The sequence below is a fragment of the Oncorhynchus gorbuscha genome, linkage group LG07 (genome assembly GCF_021184085.1).
Source record: "Oncorhynchus gorbuscha isolate QuinsamMale2020 ecotype Even-year linkage group LG07, OgorEven_v1.0, whole genome shotgun sequence".
Taxonomy (NCBI): Eukaryota; Metazoa; Chordata; class Actinopteri; order Salmoniformes; family Salmonidae; genus Oncorhynchus; species Oncorhynchus gorbuscha.
In genome coordinates this window covers 1,150,425-1,164,114 of record NC_060179.1, presented here as the reverse complement: position 1 = coordinate 1,164,114, position 13,690 = coordinate 1,150,425, and the positions used below count along the sequence as shown (strand labels likewise).

Here is a 13,690-nt window from a genome sequence, read left to right as displayed (position 1 = left end):
AACAGTATCTGTCTGTTAGAGCCTGTCTATAGGGCTAACAGTATCTGTCTGTTAGAGCCTGTCTATAGGGCTAACAGTATCTGTCTGTTAGAGCCTGTCTATAGGGCTAACAGTATTTGTATGTTAGAGCCTGTCTATAGGGCTAACAGTATCTGTCTGTTAGAGCCTGTCTATAGGGCTAACAGTGTCTGTCCGTTAGAGCCTGCCTGTCTATAGGGCTAACAGTATCTGTCTGTTAGAGCCTGTCTATAGGGCTAACAGTATCTGTCTGTTAGAGTCTGTCTATAGGGCTAACAGTATCTGTCTGTTAGAGTCTGTCTGTCTATAGGGCTAACTGTATCTGTCTGTTAGAGTCTGTCTATAGGGCTAACAGTATCTGTCTGTTAGAGCATGTCTGTCTATAGGCCTAACAGTATCTGTCTGTTAGAGCCTGTCTATAGGGCTAACAGTATCTGTCTCTTAGAGCCTGTCTATAGGGCTAACAGTATCTGTCTGTTAGAGCCTGTCTATAGGGCTAACAGTATCTGTCTGTTAGAGCCTGTCTGTCTATAGGCCTAACAGTATCTGTCTGTTAGAGCCTGTCTATAGGGCTAACAGTATCTGTCTGTTAGAGCCTGTCTATAGGGCTAACAGTATCTGTATGTTAGAGTCTGTCTATAGGGCTAACAGTATCTGTCTGTTAGAGCCTGTCTGTCTATAGGGCTAACAGTATCTGTCTGTTAGAGCCTGTCTATAGGGCTAACAGTATCTGTCTGTTAGAGCCTGTCTATAGGGCTAACAGTATCTGTCTGTTAGAGCCTGTCTGTCTATAGGCCTAACAGTATCTGTCTGTTAGAGCCTGTCTGTCTATAGGGCTAACAGTATCTGTCTGTTAGAGCCTGTCTATAGGGCTAACAGTATCTGTATGTTAGAGTCTGTCTATAGGGCTAACATTATCTGTCTGTTAGAGCCTGCCTGTCTATAGGGCTAACAGTATCTGTCTGTTAGAGCCTGTCTGTCTATAGGGCTAACAGTATCTGTCTGTTAGAGCCTGTCTATAGGGCTAACAGTATCTGTCTGTTAGAGCCTGTCTATAGGGCTAACAGTATCTGTCTGTTAGAGCCTGTCTATAGGGCTAACAGTATTTGTATGTTAGAGCCTGTCTATAGGGCTAACAGTATCTGTCTGTTAGAGCCTGTCTATAGGGCTAACAGTGTCTGTCCGTTAGAGCCTGCCTGTCTATAGGGCTAACAGTATCTGTCTGTTAGAGCCTGTCTATAGGGCTAACAGTATCTGTCTGTTAGAGCCTATCTGTCTATAGGGCTAACAGTATCTGTCTGTTAGAGTCTGTCTATAGGGCTAACAGTATCTGTCTGTTAGAGCCTGTCTATAGGGCTAACAGTATCTGTCTGTTAGAGCCTGTCTATAGGGCTAACAGTATCTCTCTGTTAGAGCCTGCCTGTCTATAGGGCTAACAGTATTTGTATGTTAGAGCCTGTCTATAGGGCTAACAGTATCTGTCTGTTAGAGCCTGTCTATAGGGCTAACAGTGTCTGTCCGTTAGAGCCTGCCTGTCTATAGGGCTAACAGTATCTGTCCGTTAGAGCCTGCCTGTCTATAGGGCTAACAGTATCTGTCTGTTAGAGCCTGTCTGTCTATAGGGCTAACAGTATCTGTCTGTTAGAGTCTGTCTATAGGGCTAACAGTATCTGTCTGTTAGAGCCTGTCTATAGGGCTAACAGTATCTGTCTGTTAGAGCCTGTCTGTCTATAGGGCTAACAGTATCTGTCTGTTAGAGTCTGTCTATAGGGCTAACAGTATCTGTCTGTTAGAGCCTGTCTATAGGGCTAACAGTATCTGTCTGTTAGAGCCTGTCTATAGGGCTAACAGTATCTGTATGTTAGAGTCTGTCTATAGGCCTAACAGTATCTGTCTGTTAGAGCCTGTCTATAGGGCTAACAGTATCTGTCTGTTAGAGCCTGTCTATAGGCCTAACAGTATCTGTCTGTTAGAGCCTGTCTATAGGGCTAACAGTATCTGTCTGTTAGAGCCTGTCTATAGGGCTAACAGTATCTGTCTGTTAGAGCCTGTCTATAGGCCTAACAGTATCTGTCTGTTAGAGCCTGTCTATAGGGCTAACAGTATCTGTCTGTTAGAGCCTGTCTATAGGGCTAACAGTATCTGTCTGTTAGAGCCTGTCTATAGGCCTAACAGTATCTGTCTGTTAGAGCCTGTCTATAGGGCTAACTGTATCTGTCTGTTAGAGTCTGTCTATAGGGCTAACAGTATCTGTCTGTTAGAGCATGTCTGTCTATAGGCCTAACAGTATCTGTCTGTTAGAGCCTGTCTATAGGGCTAACAGTATCTGTCTGTTAGAGCCTGTCTATAGGGCTAACAGTATCTGTCTGTTAGAGCCTGTCTATAGGGCTAACAGTATCTGTCTGTTAGAGCCTGTCTGTCTATAGGCCTAACAGTATCTGTCTGTTAGAGCCTGTCTATAGGGCTAACAGTATCTGTCTGTTAGAGCCTGTCTATAGGGCTAACAGTATCTGTATGTTAGAGTCTGTCTATAGGGCTAACAGTATCTGTCTGTTAGAGCCTATCTGTCTATAGGGCTAACAGTATCTGTCTGATAGAGTCTGTCTATAGGGCTAACAGTATCTGTCTGTTAGAGCCTGTCTATAGGGCTAACAGTATCTGTCTGTTAGAGCCTGTCTATAGGGCTAACAGTATCTGTCTGTTAGAGCCTGCCTGTCTATAGGGCTAACAGTATTTGTATGTTAGAGCCTGTCTATAGGGCTAACAGTATCTGTCTGTTAGAGCCTGTCTATAGGGCTAACAGTGTCTGTCCGTTAGAGCCTGCCTGTCTATAGGGCTAACAGTATCTGTCCGTTAGAGCCTGCCTGTCTATAGGGCTAACAGTATCTGTCTGTTAGAGCCTGTCTGTCTATAGGGCTAACAGTATCTGTCTGTTAGAGTCTGTCTATAGGGCTAACAGTATCTGTCTGTTAGAGCCTGTCTATAGGGCTAACAGTATCTGTCTGTTAGAGCCTGTCTGTCTATAGGGCTAACAGTATCTGTCTGTTAGAGTCTGTCTATAGGGCTAACAGTATCTGTCTGTTAGAGCCTGTCTATAGGGCTAACAGTATCTGTCTGTTAGAGCCTGTCTATAGGGCTAACAGTATCTGTATGTTAGAGTCTGTCTATAGGCCTAACAGTATCTGTCTGTTAGAGCCTGTCTATAGGGCTAACAGTATCTGTCTGTTAGAGCCTGTCTATAGGCCTAACAGTATCTGTCTGTTAGAGCCTGTCTATAGGGCTAACAGTATCTGTCTGTTAGAGCCTGTCTATAGAGCTAACAGTATCTGTCTGTTAGAGCCTGTCTATAGGCCTAACAGTATCTGTCTGTTAGAGCCTGTCTATAGGGCTAACAGTATCTGTCTGTTAGAGCCTGTCTATAGGGCTAACAGTATCTGTCTGTTAGAGCCTGTCTATAGGCCTAACAGTATCTGTCTGTTAGAGCCTGTCTATAGGGCTAACTGTATCTGTCTGTTAGAGTCTGTCTATAGGGCTAACAGTATCTGTCTGTTAGAGCATGTCTGTCTATAGGCCTAACAGTATCTGTCTGTTAGAGCCTGTCTATAGGGCTAACAGTATCTGTCTGTTAGAGCCTGTCTATAGGGCTAACAGTATCTGTCTGTTAGAGCCTGTCTATAGGGCTAACAGTATCTGTCTGTTAGAGCCTGTCTGTCTATAGGCCTAACAGTATCTGTCTGTTAGAGCCTGTCTATAGGGCTAACAGTATCTGTCTGTTAGAGCCTGTCTATAGGGCTAACAGTATCTGTATGTTAGAGTCTGTCTATAGGGCTAACAGTATCTGTCTGTTAGAGCCTGTCTGTCTATAGGGCTAACAGTATCTGTCTGTTAGAGCCTGTCTGTCTATAGGGCTAACAGTATCTGTCTGTTAGAGCCTGTCTGTCTATAGGCCTAACAGTATCTGTCTGTTAGAGCCTGTCTATAGGGCTAACAGTATCTGTCTGTTAGAGCCTATCTATGAATCTATGTATTTAATTTATTCTATTTATCTAGGTAAGTCAGTTAAGAACAATGACGGCCTACCAAAAGGCAGAAGGCCTCCTGCGAGGACAGGGGCTAGACTTAAAAATAAAAATAAATTAAATACAATATAGGACAAAACACACATCACAACAAGAGAGACAACACTACATAAAGAGGGACCTTAGACAACAACACAGCATGGCAGCAACACATGATGAACACAGCATGGTAGAAACACAAAACATGGAACAAACATTATTGGGAACAGACAACAGCACAAAGGGCAAGAAGGTAGAGACAACAATACATCACACAAAGCATCCACAAATGTCAGTGAGAGTGTCCATGATTGAGTCTGAATGAAGAGATGGAGGTAAAACTGTCCAGTTTGAGTGTTTGTTGCAGCTCATTCCAGTCGCTAGTTGCAGCGAACTGAAAAGAGGAGCGACCCAGGGATGTGTGTGCTTTGGGGACCTTTCACAGAATGTGACTGGCAGAACGGGTGTTGTATGTGGAGGATGAGGGCTGCAGTAGATATCAGGGGGGAGTGAGGCCTAAGAGGGTTTTATAAATAAGCATCAACCACTGGGTCTTGCAATGGGTATACAGAGATGACCAGTTTACAGAGGAGTACAGAGTGCAGTGATGTGTCCTATAAAGAGCATTGGTGGCAAATCTGATGGCCGAATGGTAAACAACATCTATCCACTCGAGAGCTGAACTGCCGATCTTTAAATGACGTCTCCGTAATCTAGCATGGGTAGGATGGTAATCTGAATCAGGGTTAGTTTGGCAGATGGGGTGAAAGAGGAGCGATTACGATAGAGGAAACCAAGTCTAGATATAACTTTAGCCTGCAGCTTTGATATCAAAATCAAATAAAATTTAATTTGTCACATACACATGGTTAGTAGATGTTAATGCGAGTGTAGCGAAATGCTTGTGCTTCTAGTTCCGACAATGCAGTGATAACCAATGAGTAATCTAGCCAACAATTCCCAAAACTACTACCTTATGCACAGTGTAAAGGGATAAAGAATATGTACATAAAGATACATGAATGAGTGATGGTACAGAGCAGCATAGGCAAGATGCAGTAGATGGTATCGAGTACAGTATATACATATGAGATGAGTATGTAAACAAAGTGGCATTGTTTAAAGTGGCTAGTGATACATGTATTACATAAAGATGCAGTAGATGATATAGAGTACAGTATATACATATGAGATGAGTATGTAAACAAAGTGGCATTGTTTAAAGTGGCTAGTGATACATGTATTACATAAAGATGCAGTAGATGATATAGAGTACAGTATATACATATACATATGAGATAAATCTTGTAGGGTGTAGTGGCTTCCTTTCGTCTTTACCATAGCCACTGCCCAAGCCTGAAGCGGGGTTGTTTGGTACGCATACAGTCCACACTCAAGGTTTCCAAACGGCCAAACATTCAATGACATCCAGGGATATGGTGCAACAAAAATGTTTATTCTTCTTATATCTAACAAATGAATTATTCTCCAATCAACTTAAAGCATAGAATACTTGATATGGAAAATACATATTATGACCTGTCTGTATGTCTGTATGGTCAAAAACTATACCGCTCCCGCATCTAGCAAGGACTCTCCCTCTCCCGAAGGCCCAACTTCCTTGCCTTTATCCTAACACACTTACCACAATACAATGAATAGGCAAGGGGGGGGGGCAAAAACTAAGTTACACTAACAACAAATGAATATATCTCAATAAGGTAAATATAAATCATAAAGGTACGTACCTAATATTTCATAATTTACATTAATATTTAATATATTTACACAAATATACATGGAGCTCCATATGTTCAGTCTTTTATACAAATATGTCCAAATCGGCTCTAACATAGGGTATGTAAACATTATATTAAGTAGCATTGTTTAAAGTGGCTAGTTATATATTTTACATCAATTCCCATTATTAAAGTGGCTGGAGTTGAGTCAGTGTGTTGGCAGCAGCCACTCAATGTTAGTGGTGGCTGTTTAACAGTCTGATGGCCTTGAGATAGAAGCTGTTTTTCAGTCTCTCGGTCCCAGCTTTGATGCACCTGTACTGACCTCGCCTTCTGGACGATAGTGGGGTGAACAGGCAGTGGCTCGGGTGGTTGTTGTCCTTGATGATCTTTATGGCCTTCCTGTGACATCGGGTGGTGTAGGTGTCCTGGAGGGCAGGTAGTTTGCCCCCGGTGATGCGTTGTGCAGACCTCACTACCCTCTGGAGAGCCTTACGGTTGTGGGCGGATCAGTTGCCGTACCAGGCGGTGATACAGCCCGACAGGATGCTCTCGATTGTGCATCTGTAGAAGTTTGTGAGTGCTTTTGGTGACAAGCAGAATTTCTTCCGCCTCCTGAGGTTGAAGAGGCGCTGCTGCGCCTTCTTCACGATGCTGTCTGTGTGGGTGGACCAATTCAGTGGCTGATATGTGCTGAGAGAAGGACAGTGTACAGACTAGCCATACTCCAAAGTACTTGTATGAGGTGACTACTTCAAGCTCTAAACCCTCAGAGGTAGTAATCACACTGGTTTGGAGAGGGGCATTCTTCTTACCAAACCACATGATCTTTGTTTTTGGAAGTGTAGTTTAAGACTGTATCATCTGCATATAAATGATTAGAGAGCTTCCTTCTGCCTGAGCTGTATTGTTGATGTAAATTGAGAAGAGCGTGGTGCCTAGGATTGAGCCTTGGGGTACTCCCTTGATGACAGACAGTGGCTGAGACACCAGATGTTCTGACTTTATACACTGCACACTTTGAGAGAGGTAGTTAGCAAACCAGGCCAAAGACCCCTCAGACACCAACACTCCTTAGCCGGTCCACAAGAATGGAATGGTCTACCGTATCAACAGCTTTGGCCAAGTCAATAAAAATAGCAGCACAACATTGCTTAGAATCAAGGGCAACAGTGACATCATTTGACCTATAAGGTTGCAATGACACATCCATAACCTGAGCGGAAACCAGATTGCATAAAAGAGAGAATACTATAGACATCAAGAAAGCCAGTCGGTTGATAATTGACACGTTCTTCCAACACTTTTGATAAACAGGGCAAAATAGAAATAGGCCTATAACAGTTAGGATCAGCGAGATCTCCCCCTTTAAATAAAGGACAAACTGTGGCTGCCTTCCAAGCAAAGGGAACCTCCCCAGAAAGGAGACGGGTTAAAAAGGTCAGAGAAAGGCTTGCCGATGACAGGAGCAGCAACCTTAAAGAAGAAAGGGTCTAAACCATCTGACCCAGATTGTTTTTTAGGGTCAAGTTTAAGGATCTCCTTTAGCACCTCAGACTCAGTGACCGCCTGCAGGGAGAAACTTTGTAGCGGGGCAGGGGAAAAAGAGGGAGGAGCATCAGGGCTAGTCGAATTAGAAAGTGTGGGAGATGAGGAAGTGTTGGACGAGCAAGGAGGCATGGCTGAGTCAAATATGAATCCAGACTTAATGAAGTGGTGATTAAAGATCTCAGCCATGTTCTTCTAGTCAGTAACAACCACATCATCAACATTAAGGAACATGGGCAGCTGTGAGGAGGAGGGTTTATTCTCCAGCTCTTTAACCGTTTTCCAGAACTTCTTGGGGTTAGATCCACAGAGAGAGAACTACTCCTTAAAGTAACTAACTTTGGCCTTCCGGAATTTCCTGAGTGCACTTATTTCTCCTTTGCCTGAACGAGAACCAGTCAGCCTGATTATGCGTGTGCCGAGCCTTTCGCCAAATGGTATTCTTGAGATGGAGTAACTCTAACGGATCACGGTCAAACCTTTTTTTAATTCTCATTTTCTTTATAGGGGCAAAATCATAATCCTTGACAAGGGATCTATACCCTTTTAAAGAGACCAGACCATGAAGGACATTATAGATCAGGACATTATAGATCAGGACATTATAGATCAGGACATTAGACATTATAGATCAGGACATTATAGATCAGGACATTATAGATCAGGACATTAGACATTATAGATCAGGACATTATAGATCAGGACATTATAGATCAGGACATTATAGATCAGGACATTATAGATCAGGACATTATAGATCAGGACATTATAGATCAGGACATTATAGATCAGGACATTAGACATTATAGATCAGGACATTATAGATCAGGACATTATAGATCAGGACATTAGACATTATAGATCAGGACATTATAGATCAGGACATTATAGATCAGGACATTATAGATCAGGACATTATAGATCAGGACATTATAGATCAGGACATTATAGATCAGGACATTATAGATCAGGACATTATAGATCAGGACATTAGACATTATAGATCAGGACATTATAGATCAGGACATTATAGATCAGGACATTATAGATCAGGACATTATAGATCAGGACATTATAGATCAGGACATTATAGATCAGGACATTAGACATTATAGATCAGGACATTATAGATCAGGACATTATAGATCAGGACATTATAGATCAGGACATTAGACATTATAGATCAGGACATTATAGATCAGGACATTATAGATCAGGACATTAGACATTATAGATCAGGACATTATAAACCAGGACATTATAGATCAGGACATTATAGATCAGGACATTATAGATCAGGACATTATAGATCAGGACATTATAGATCAGGACATTATAGATCAGGACATTATAGATCAGGACATTATAGATCAGGACATTATAGATCAGGACATTATAGATCAGGACATTAGACATTATAGATCAGGACATTATAGATCAGGACATTATAGATCAGGACATTAGACATTATAGATCAGGACATTATAAACCAGGACATTATAGATCAGGACATTATAGATCAGGACATTATAGATCAGGACATTATACATTATAGACCAGGACATTATAGATCAGGACATTATAGATCAGAACATTATAGATCAGGACATTATAGATCAGGACATTATAGATCAGGACATTAGACATTATAGATCAGGACATTATAGATCAGGACATTAGACATTATAGATCAGGACATTATAGATCAGGACATTAGACATTATAGATCAGGACATTATAGATCAGGACATTAGACATTATAGATCAGGACATTATAGATCAGGACATTATAGATCAGGACATTATAGATCAGGACATTAGACATTATAGATCAGGACATTATAGATCAGGACATTATAGACCAGGACATTATAGACCAGGACATTAGACATTATAGACCAGGACATTATAGATCAGGACATTATAGATCAGGACATTATAGATCAGGACATTATAGACCAGGACATTATAGATCAGGACATTAGACATTATAGATCAGGACATTATAGACCAGGACATTATAGATCAGGACATTATAGATCAGGACATTATAGACCAGGACATTATAGATCAGGACATTAGACATTATAGATCAGGACATTATAGATCAGGACATTATAGATCAGGACATTATAGACCAGGACATTATAGATCAGGACATTAGACATTATAGACCAGGACATTATAGATCAGGACATTATAGATCAGGACATTATAGATCAGGACATTATAGATCAGGACATTAGACATTATAGATCAGGACATTATAGACCAGGACATTATAGATCAGGACATTAGACATTATAGATCAGGACATTAGACATTATAGATCAGGACATTAGACATTATAGATCAGGACATTAGACATTATAGATCAGGACATTATAGACCAGGACATTATAGATCAGGACATTATAGATCAGGACATTATAGATCAGGACATTATAGATCAGGACATTATAGATCAGGACATTATAGACCAGGACATTATAGATCAGGACATTAGACATTATAGATCAGGACATTAGACATTATAGATCAGGACATTATAGACCAGGACATTATAGATCAGGACATTATAGACCAGGACATTATAGATCAGGACATTAGACATTATAGACCAGGACATTATAGATCAGGACATTATAGATCAGGACATTATAGATCAGGACATTATAGACCAGGACATTATAGATCAGGACATTATAGACCAGGACATTATAGATCAGGACATTAGACATTATAGACTAGGACATTAGACATTATAGATCAGGACATTATAGACCAGGACATTATAGATCAGGACATTATAGATCAGGACATTATAGACCAGTACATTATAGACCAGGATATTATAGACCAGGACATTTGATGATCTATAACAGATGCATCTCCGTCAACACAAGGTCTGTCTCTGTGTAGGAGTTGAAGGGTCGGTTCATCATCAAGGGGAAACGTCTGAACAAGCTGGATGCCGTCTTCAGCAATACTAGTCCTGGAGTAGAGGAAGACTGTGTCTCCGAGGAGGACGAGGCTGCAGAGACCATCAACTCCAAGACAGACACCAATGGACAGAAGGCGAAAGACAAGGTATGGTAACACGCTGCTGTGGTGCCAAGGTAGATGGCACCCTATTCCCAAATAGTGCACTACCAGGGCACATAGGACTTTGGTCAAAAGTAGCTCACTATAATAATACACAATACATATATAGTGCTTTTCAAGGACCCAAAGTACTATTCTAAAAACAACAAAACATGAATACAGAGAGTGGTGGACTCAGAGACATCAGACTAAACGAGACATGAATATAGAGAGGGGTGGACTCAGAGACATCAGACTATAGACATGAATATAGAGAGGGGTGGACTCAGAGACATCAGACTATAGACATGAATATAGAGAGGGGTGGACTCAGAGACATCAGACTATAGACATGAATATAGAGAGGGGTGGACTCAGAGACATCAGACTAAACAAGACATGAATATAGAGAGGGGTGGACTCAGAGACATCAGACTATAGACATGAATATAGAGAGGGGTGGACTCAGAGACATCAGACTATAGACATGAATATAGAGAGGGGTGGACTCAGAGACATCAGACTAAACAAGACATGAATATAGAGAGGGGTGGACTCAGAGACATCAGACTATAGACATGAATATAGAGAGGGGTGGACTCAGAGACATCAGACTATAGACATGAATATAGAGAGGGGTGGACTCAGAGACATCAGACTATAGACATGAATATAGAGAGGGGTGGACTCAGAGACATCAGACTAAACAAGACATGGATATAGAGAGGGGTGGACTCAGAGACATCAGACTATAGACATGGATATAGAGAGGGGTGGCCTCAGAGACATCAGACTATAGACATGAATATAGAGAGGGGTGGACTCAGAGACATCAGACTATAGACATGAATATAGAGAGGGGTGGACTCAGAGACATCAGACTATAGACATGAATATAGAGAGGGGTGGACTCAGAGACATCAGACTATAGACATGAATATAGAGAGGGGTGGACTCAGAGACATCAGACTAAACAAGACATGGATATAGAGAGGGGTGGACTCAGAGACATCAGACTATAGACATGGATATAGAGAGGGGTGGACTCAGAGACATCAGACTATAGACATGAATATAGAGAGGGGTGGACTCAGAGACATCAGACTATAGACATGAATATAGAGAGGGGTGGACTCAGAGACATCAGACTAAACAAGACATGAATATAGAGAGGGGTGGACTCAGAGACATCAGACTATAGACATGAATATAGAGAGGGGTGGACTCAGAGACATCAGACTATAGACATGAATATAGAGAGGGGTGGACTCAGAGACATCAGACTAAACAAGACATGAATATAGAGAGGGGTGGACTCAGAGACATCAGACTATAGACATGAATATAGAGAGGGGTGGACTCAGAGACATCAGACTATAGACATGAATATAGAGAGGGGTGGACTCAGAGACATCAGACTATAGACATGAATATAGAGAGGGGTGGACTCAGAGACATCAGACTATAGACATGAATATAGAGAGGGGTGGACTCAGAGACATCAGACTATAGACATGAATATAGAGAGGGGTGGACTCAGAGACATCAGACTAAACAAGACATGAATATAGAGAGGGGTGGACTCAGAGACATCAGACTATAGACATGAATATAGAGAGGGGTGGACTCAGAGACATCAGACTATAGACATGAATATAGAGAGGGGTGGACTCAGAGACATCAGACTATAGACATGAATATAGAGAGGGGTGGACTCAGAGACATCAGACTATAGACATGAATATAGAGAGGGGTGGACTCAGAGACATCAGACTATAGACATGAATATAGAGAGGGGTGGACTCAGAGACATCAGACTATAGACATGAATATAGAGAGGGGTGGACTCAGAGACATCAGACTATAGACATGAATATAGAGAGGGGTGGACTCAGAGACATCAGACTAAACAAGAAATGAATATAGAGAGGGGTGGACTCAGAGACATCAGACTATAGACATGAATATAGAGAGGGGTGGACTCAGAGACATCAGACTATAGACATGAATATAGAGAGGGGTGGACTCAGAGACATCAGACTATAGACATGAATATAGAGAGGGGTGGACTCAGAGACATCAGACTATAGACATGAATATAGAGAGGGGTGGACTCAGAGACATCAGACTAAACAAGACATGAATATAGAGAGGGGTGGACTCAGAGACATCAGACTATAGACATGAATATAGAGAGGGGTGGACTCAGAGACATCAGTCTATAGACATGAATATAGAGAGGGGTGGACTCAGAGACATCAGACTATAGACATGAATATAGAGAGGGGTGGACTCAGAGACATCAGACTATAGACATGAATATAGAGAGGGGTGGACTCAGAGACATCAGACTATAGACATGAATATAGAGAGGGGTGGACTCAGAGACATCAGACTATAGACATGAATATAGAGAGGGGTGGACTCAGAGACATCAGACTAAACAAGACATGAATATAGAGAGGGGTGGACTCAGAGACATCAGACTATAGACATGAATACAGAGAGTGGTGGACTCAGAGACATCAGACTAAACGAGACATGAATATAGAGAGGGGTGGACTCAGAGACATCAGACTATAGACATGAATATAGAGAGGGGTGGACTCAGAGACATCAGACTAAACGAGACATGAATATAGAGAGGGGTGGACTCAGAGACATCAGACTATAGACATGAATATAGAGAGGGGTGGACTCAGAGACATCAGACTATAGACATGAATATAGAGAGGGGTGGACTCAGAGACATCAGACTATAGACATGAATATAGAGAGGAGGGGTGGACTCAGAGACATCAGACTAAACAAGACATGAATATAGAGAGGGGTGGACTCAGAGACATCAGACTATAGACATGAATATAGAGAGGGTGGACTCAGAGACATCAGACTATAGACATGAATATAGAGAGGGGTGGACTCAGAGACATCAGACTATAGACATGAATATAGAGAGGGGTGGACTCAGAGACATCAGACTATAGACATGAATATAGAGAGGGGTGGACTCAGAGACATCAGACTATAGACATGAATATAGAGAGGGGTGGACTCAGAGACATCAGACTATAGACATGAATATAGAGAGGGGTGGACTCAGAGACATCAGACTATAGACATGAATATAGAGAGGGGTGGACTCAGAGACATCAGACTATAGACATGAATATAGAGAGGGGTGGACTCAGAGACATCAGACTATAGACATGAATATAGAGAGGGGTGGACTCAGAGACATCA

General features: G+C 41.7%; 1 protein-coding gene across 3 annotated transcripts in view; it reads left to right on the top strand.

Annotated features, from left to right (window-relative positions):
- plcd1a (phospholipase C, delta 1a) overlaps positions 1–13,690 on the top strand; it is a 107,878-nt gene that overhangs the window by 59,597 nt on the left and 34,591 nt on the right. For all 3 annotated transcript variants that reach the window (XR_006839572.1, XM_046355395.1, XM_046355394.1), the window contains one exon: positions 10,286–10,453. Coding sequence is in view for 2 of the 3 variants with exons in the window: in XM_046355395.1 (XP_046211351.1) it covers positions 10,286–10,453 (168 nt within the window). In the remaining variant the exon portion in view is untranslated. The remainder of the gene's footprint in view (positions 1–10,285; positions 10,454–13,690) is intronic.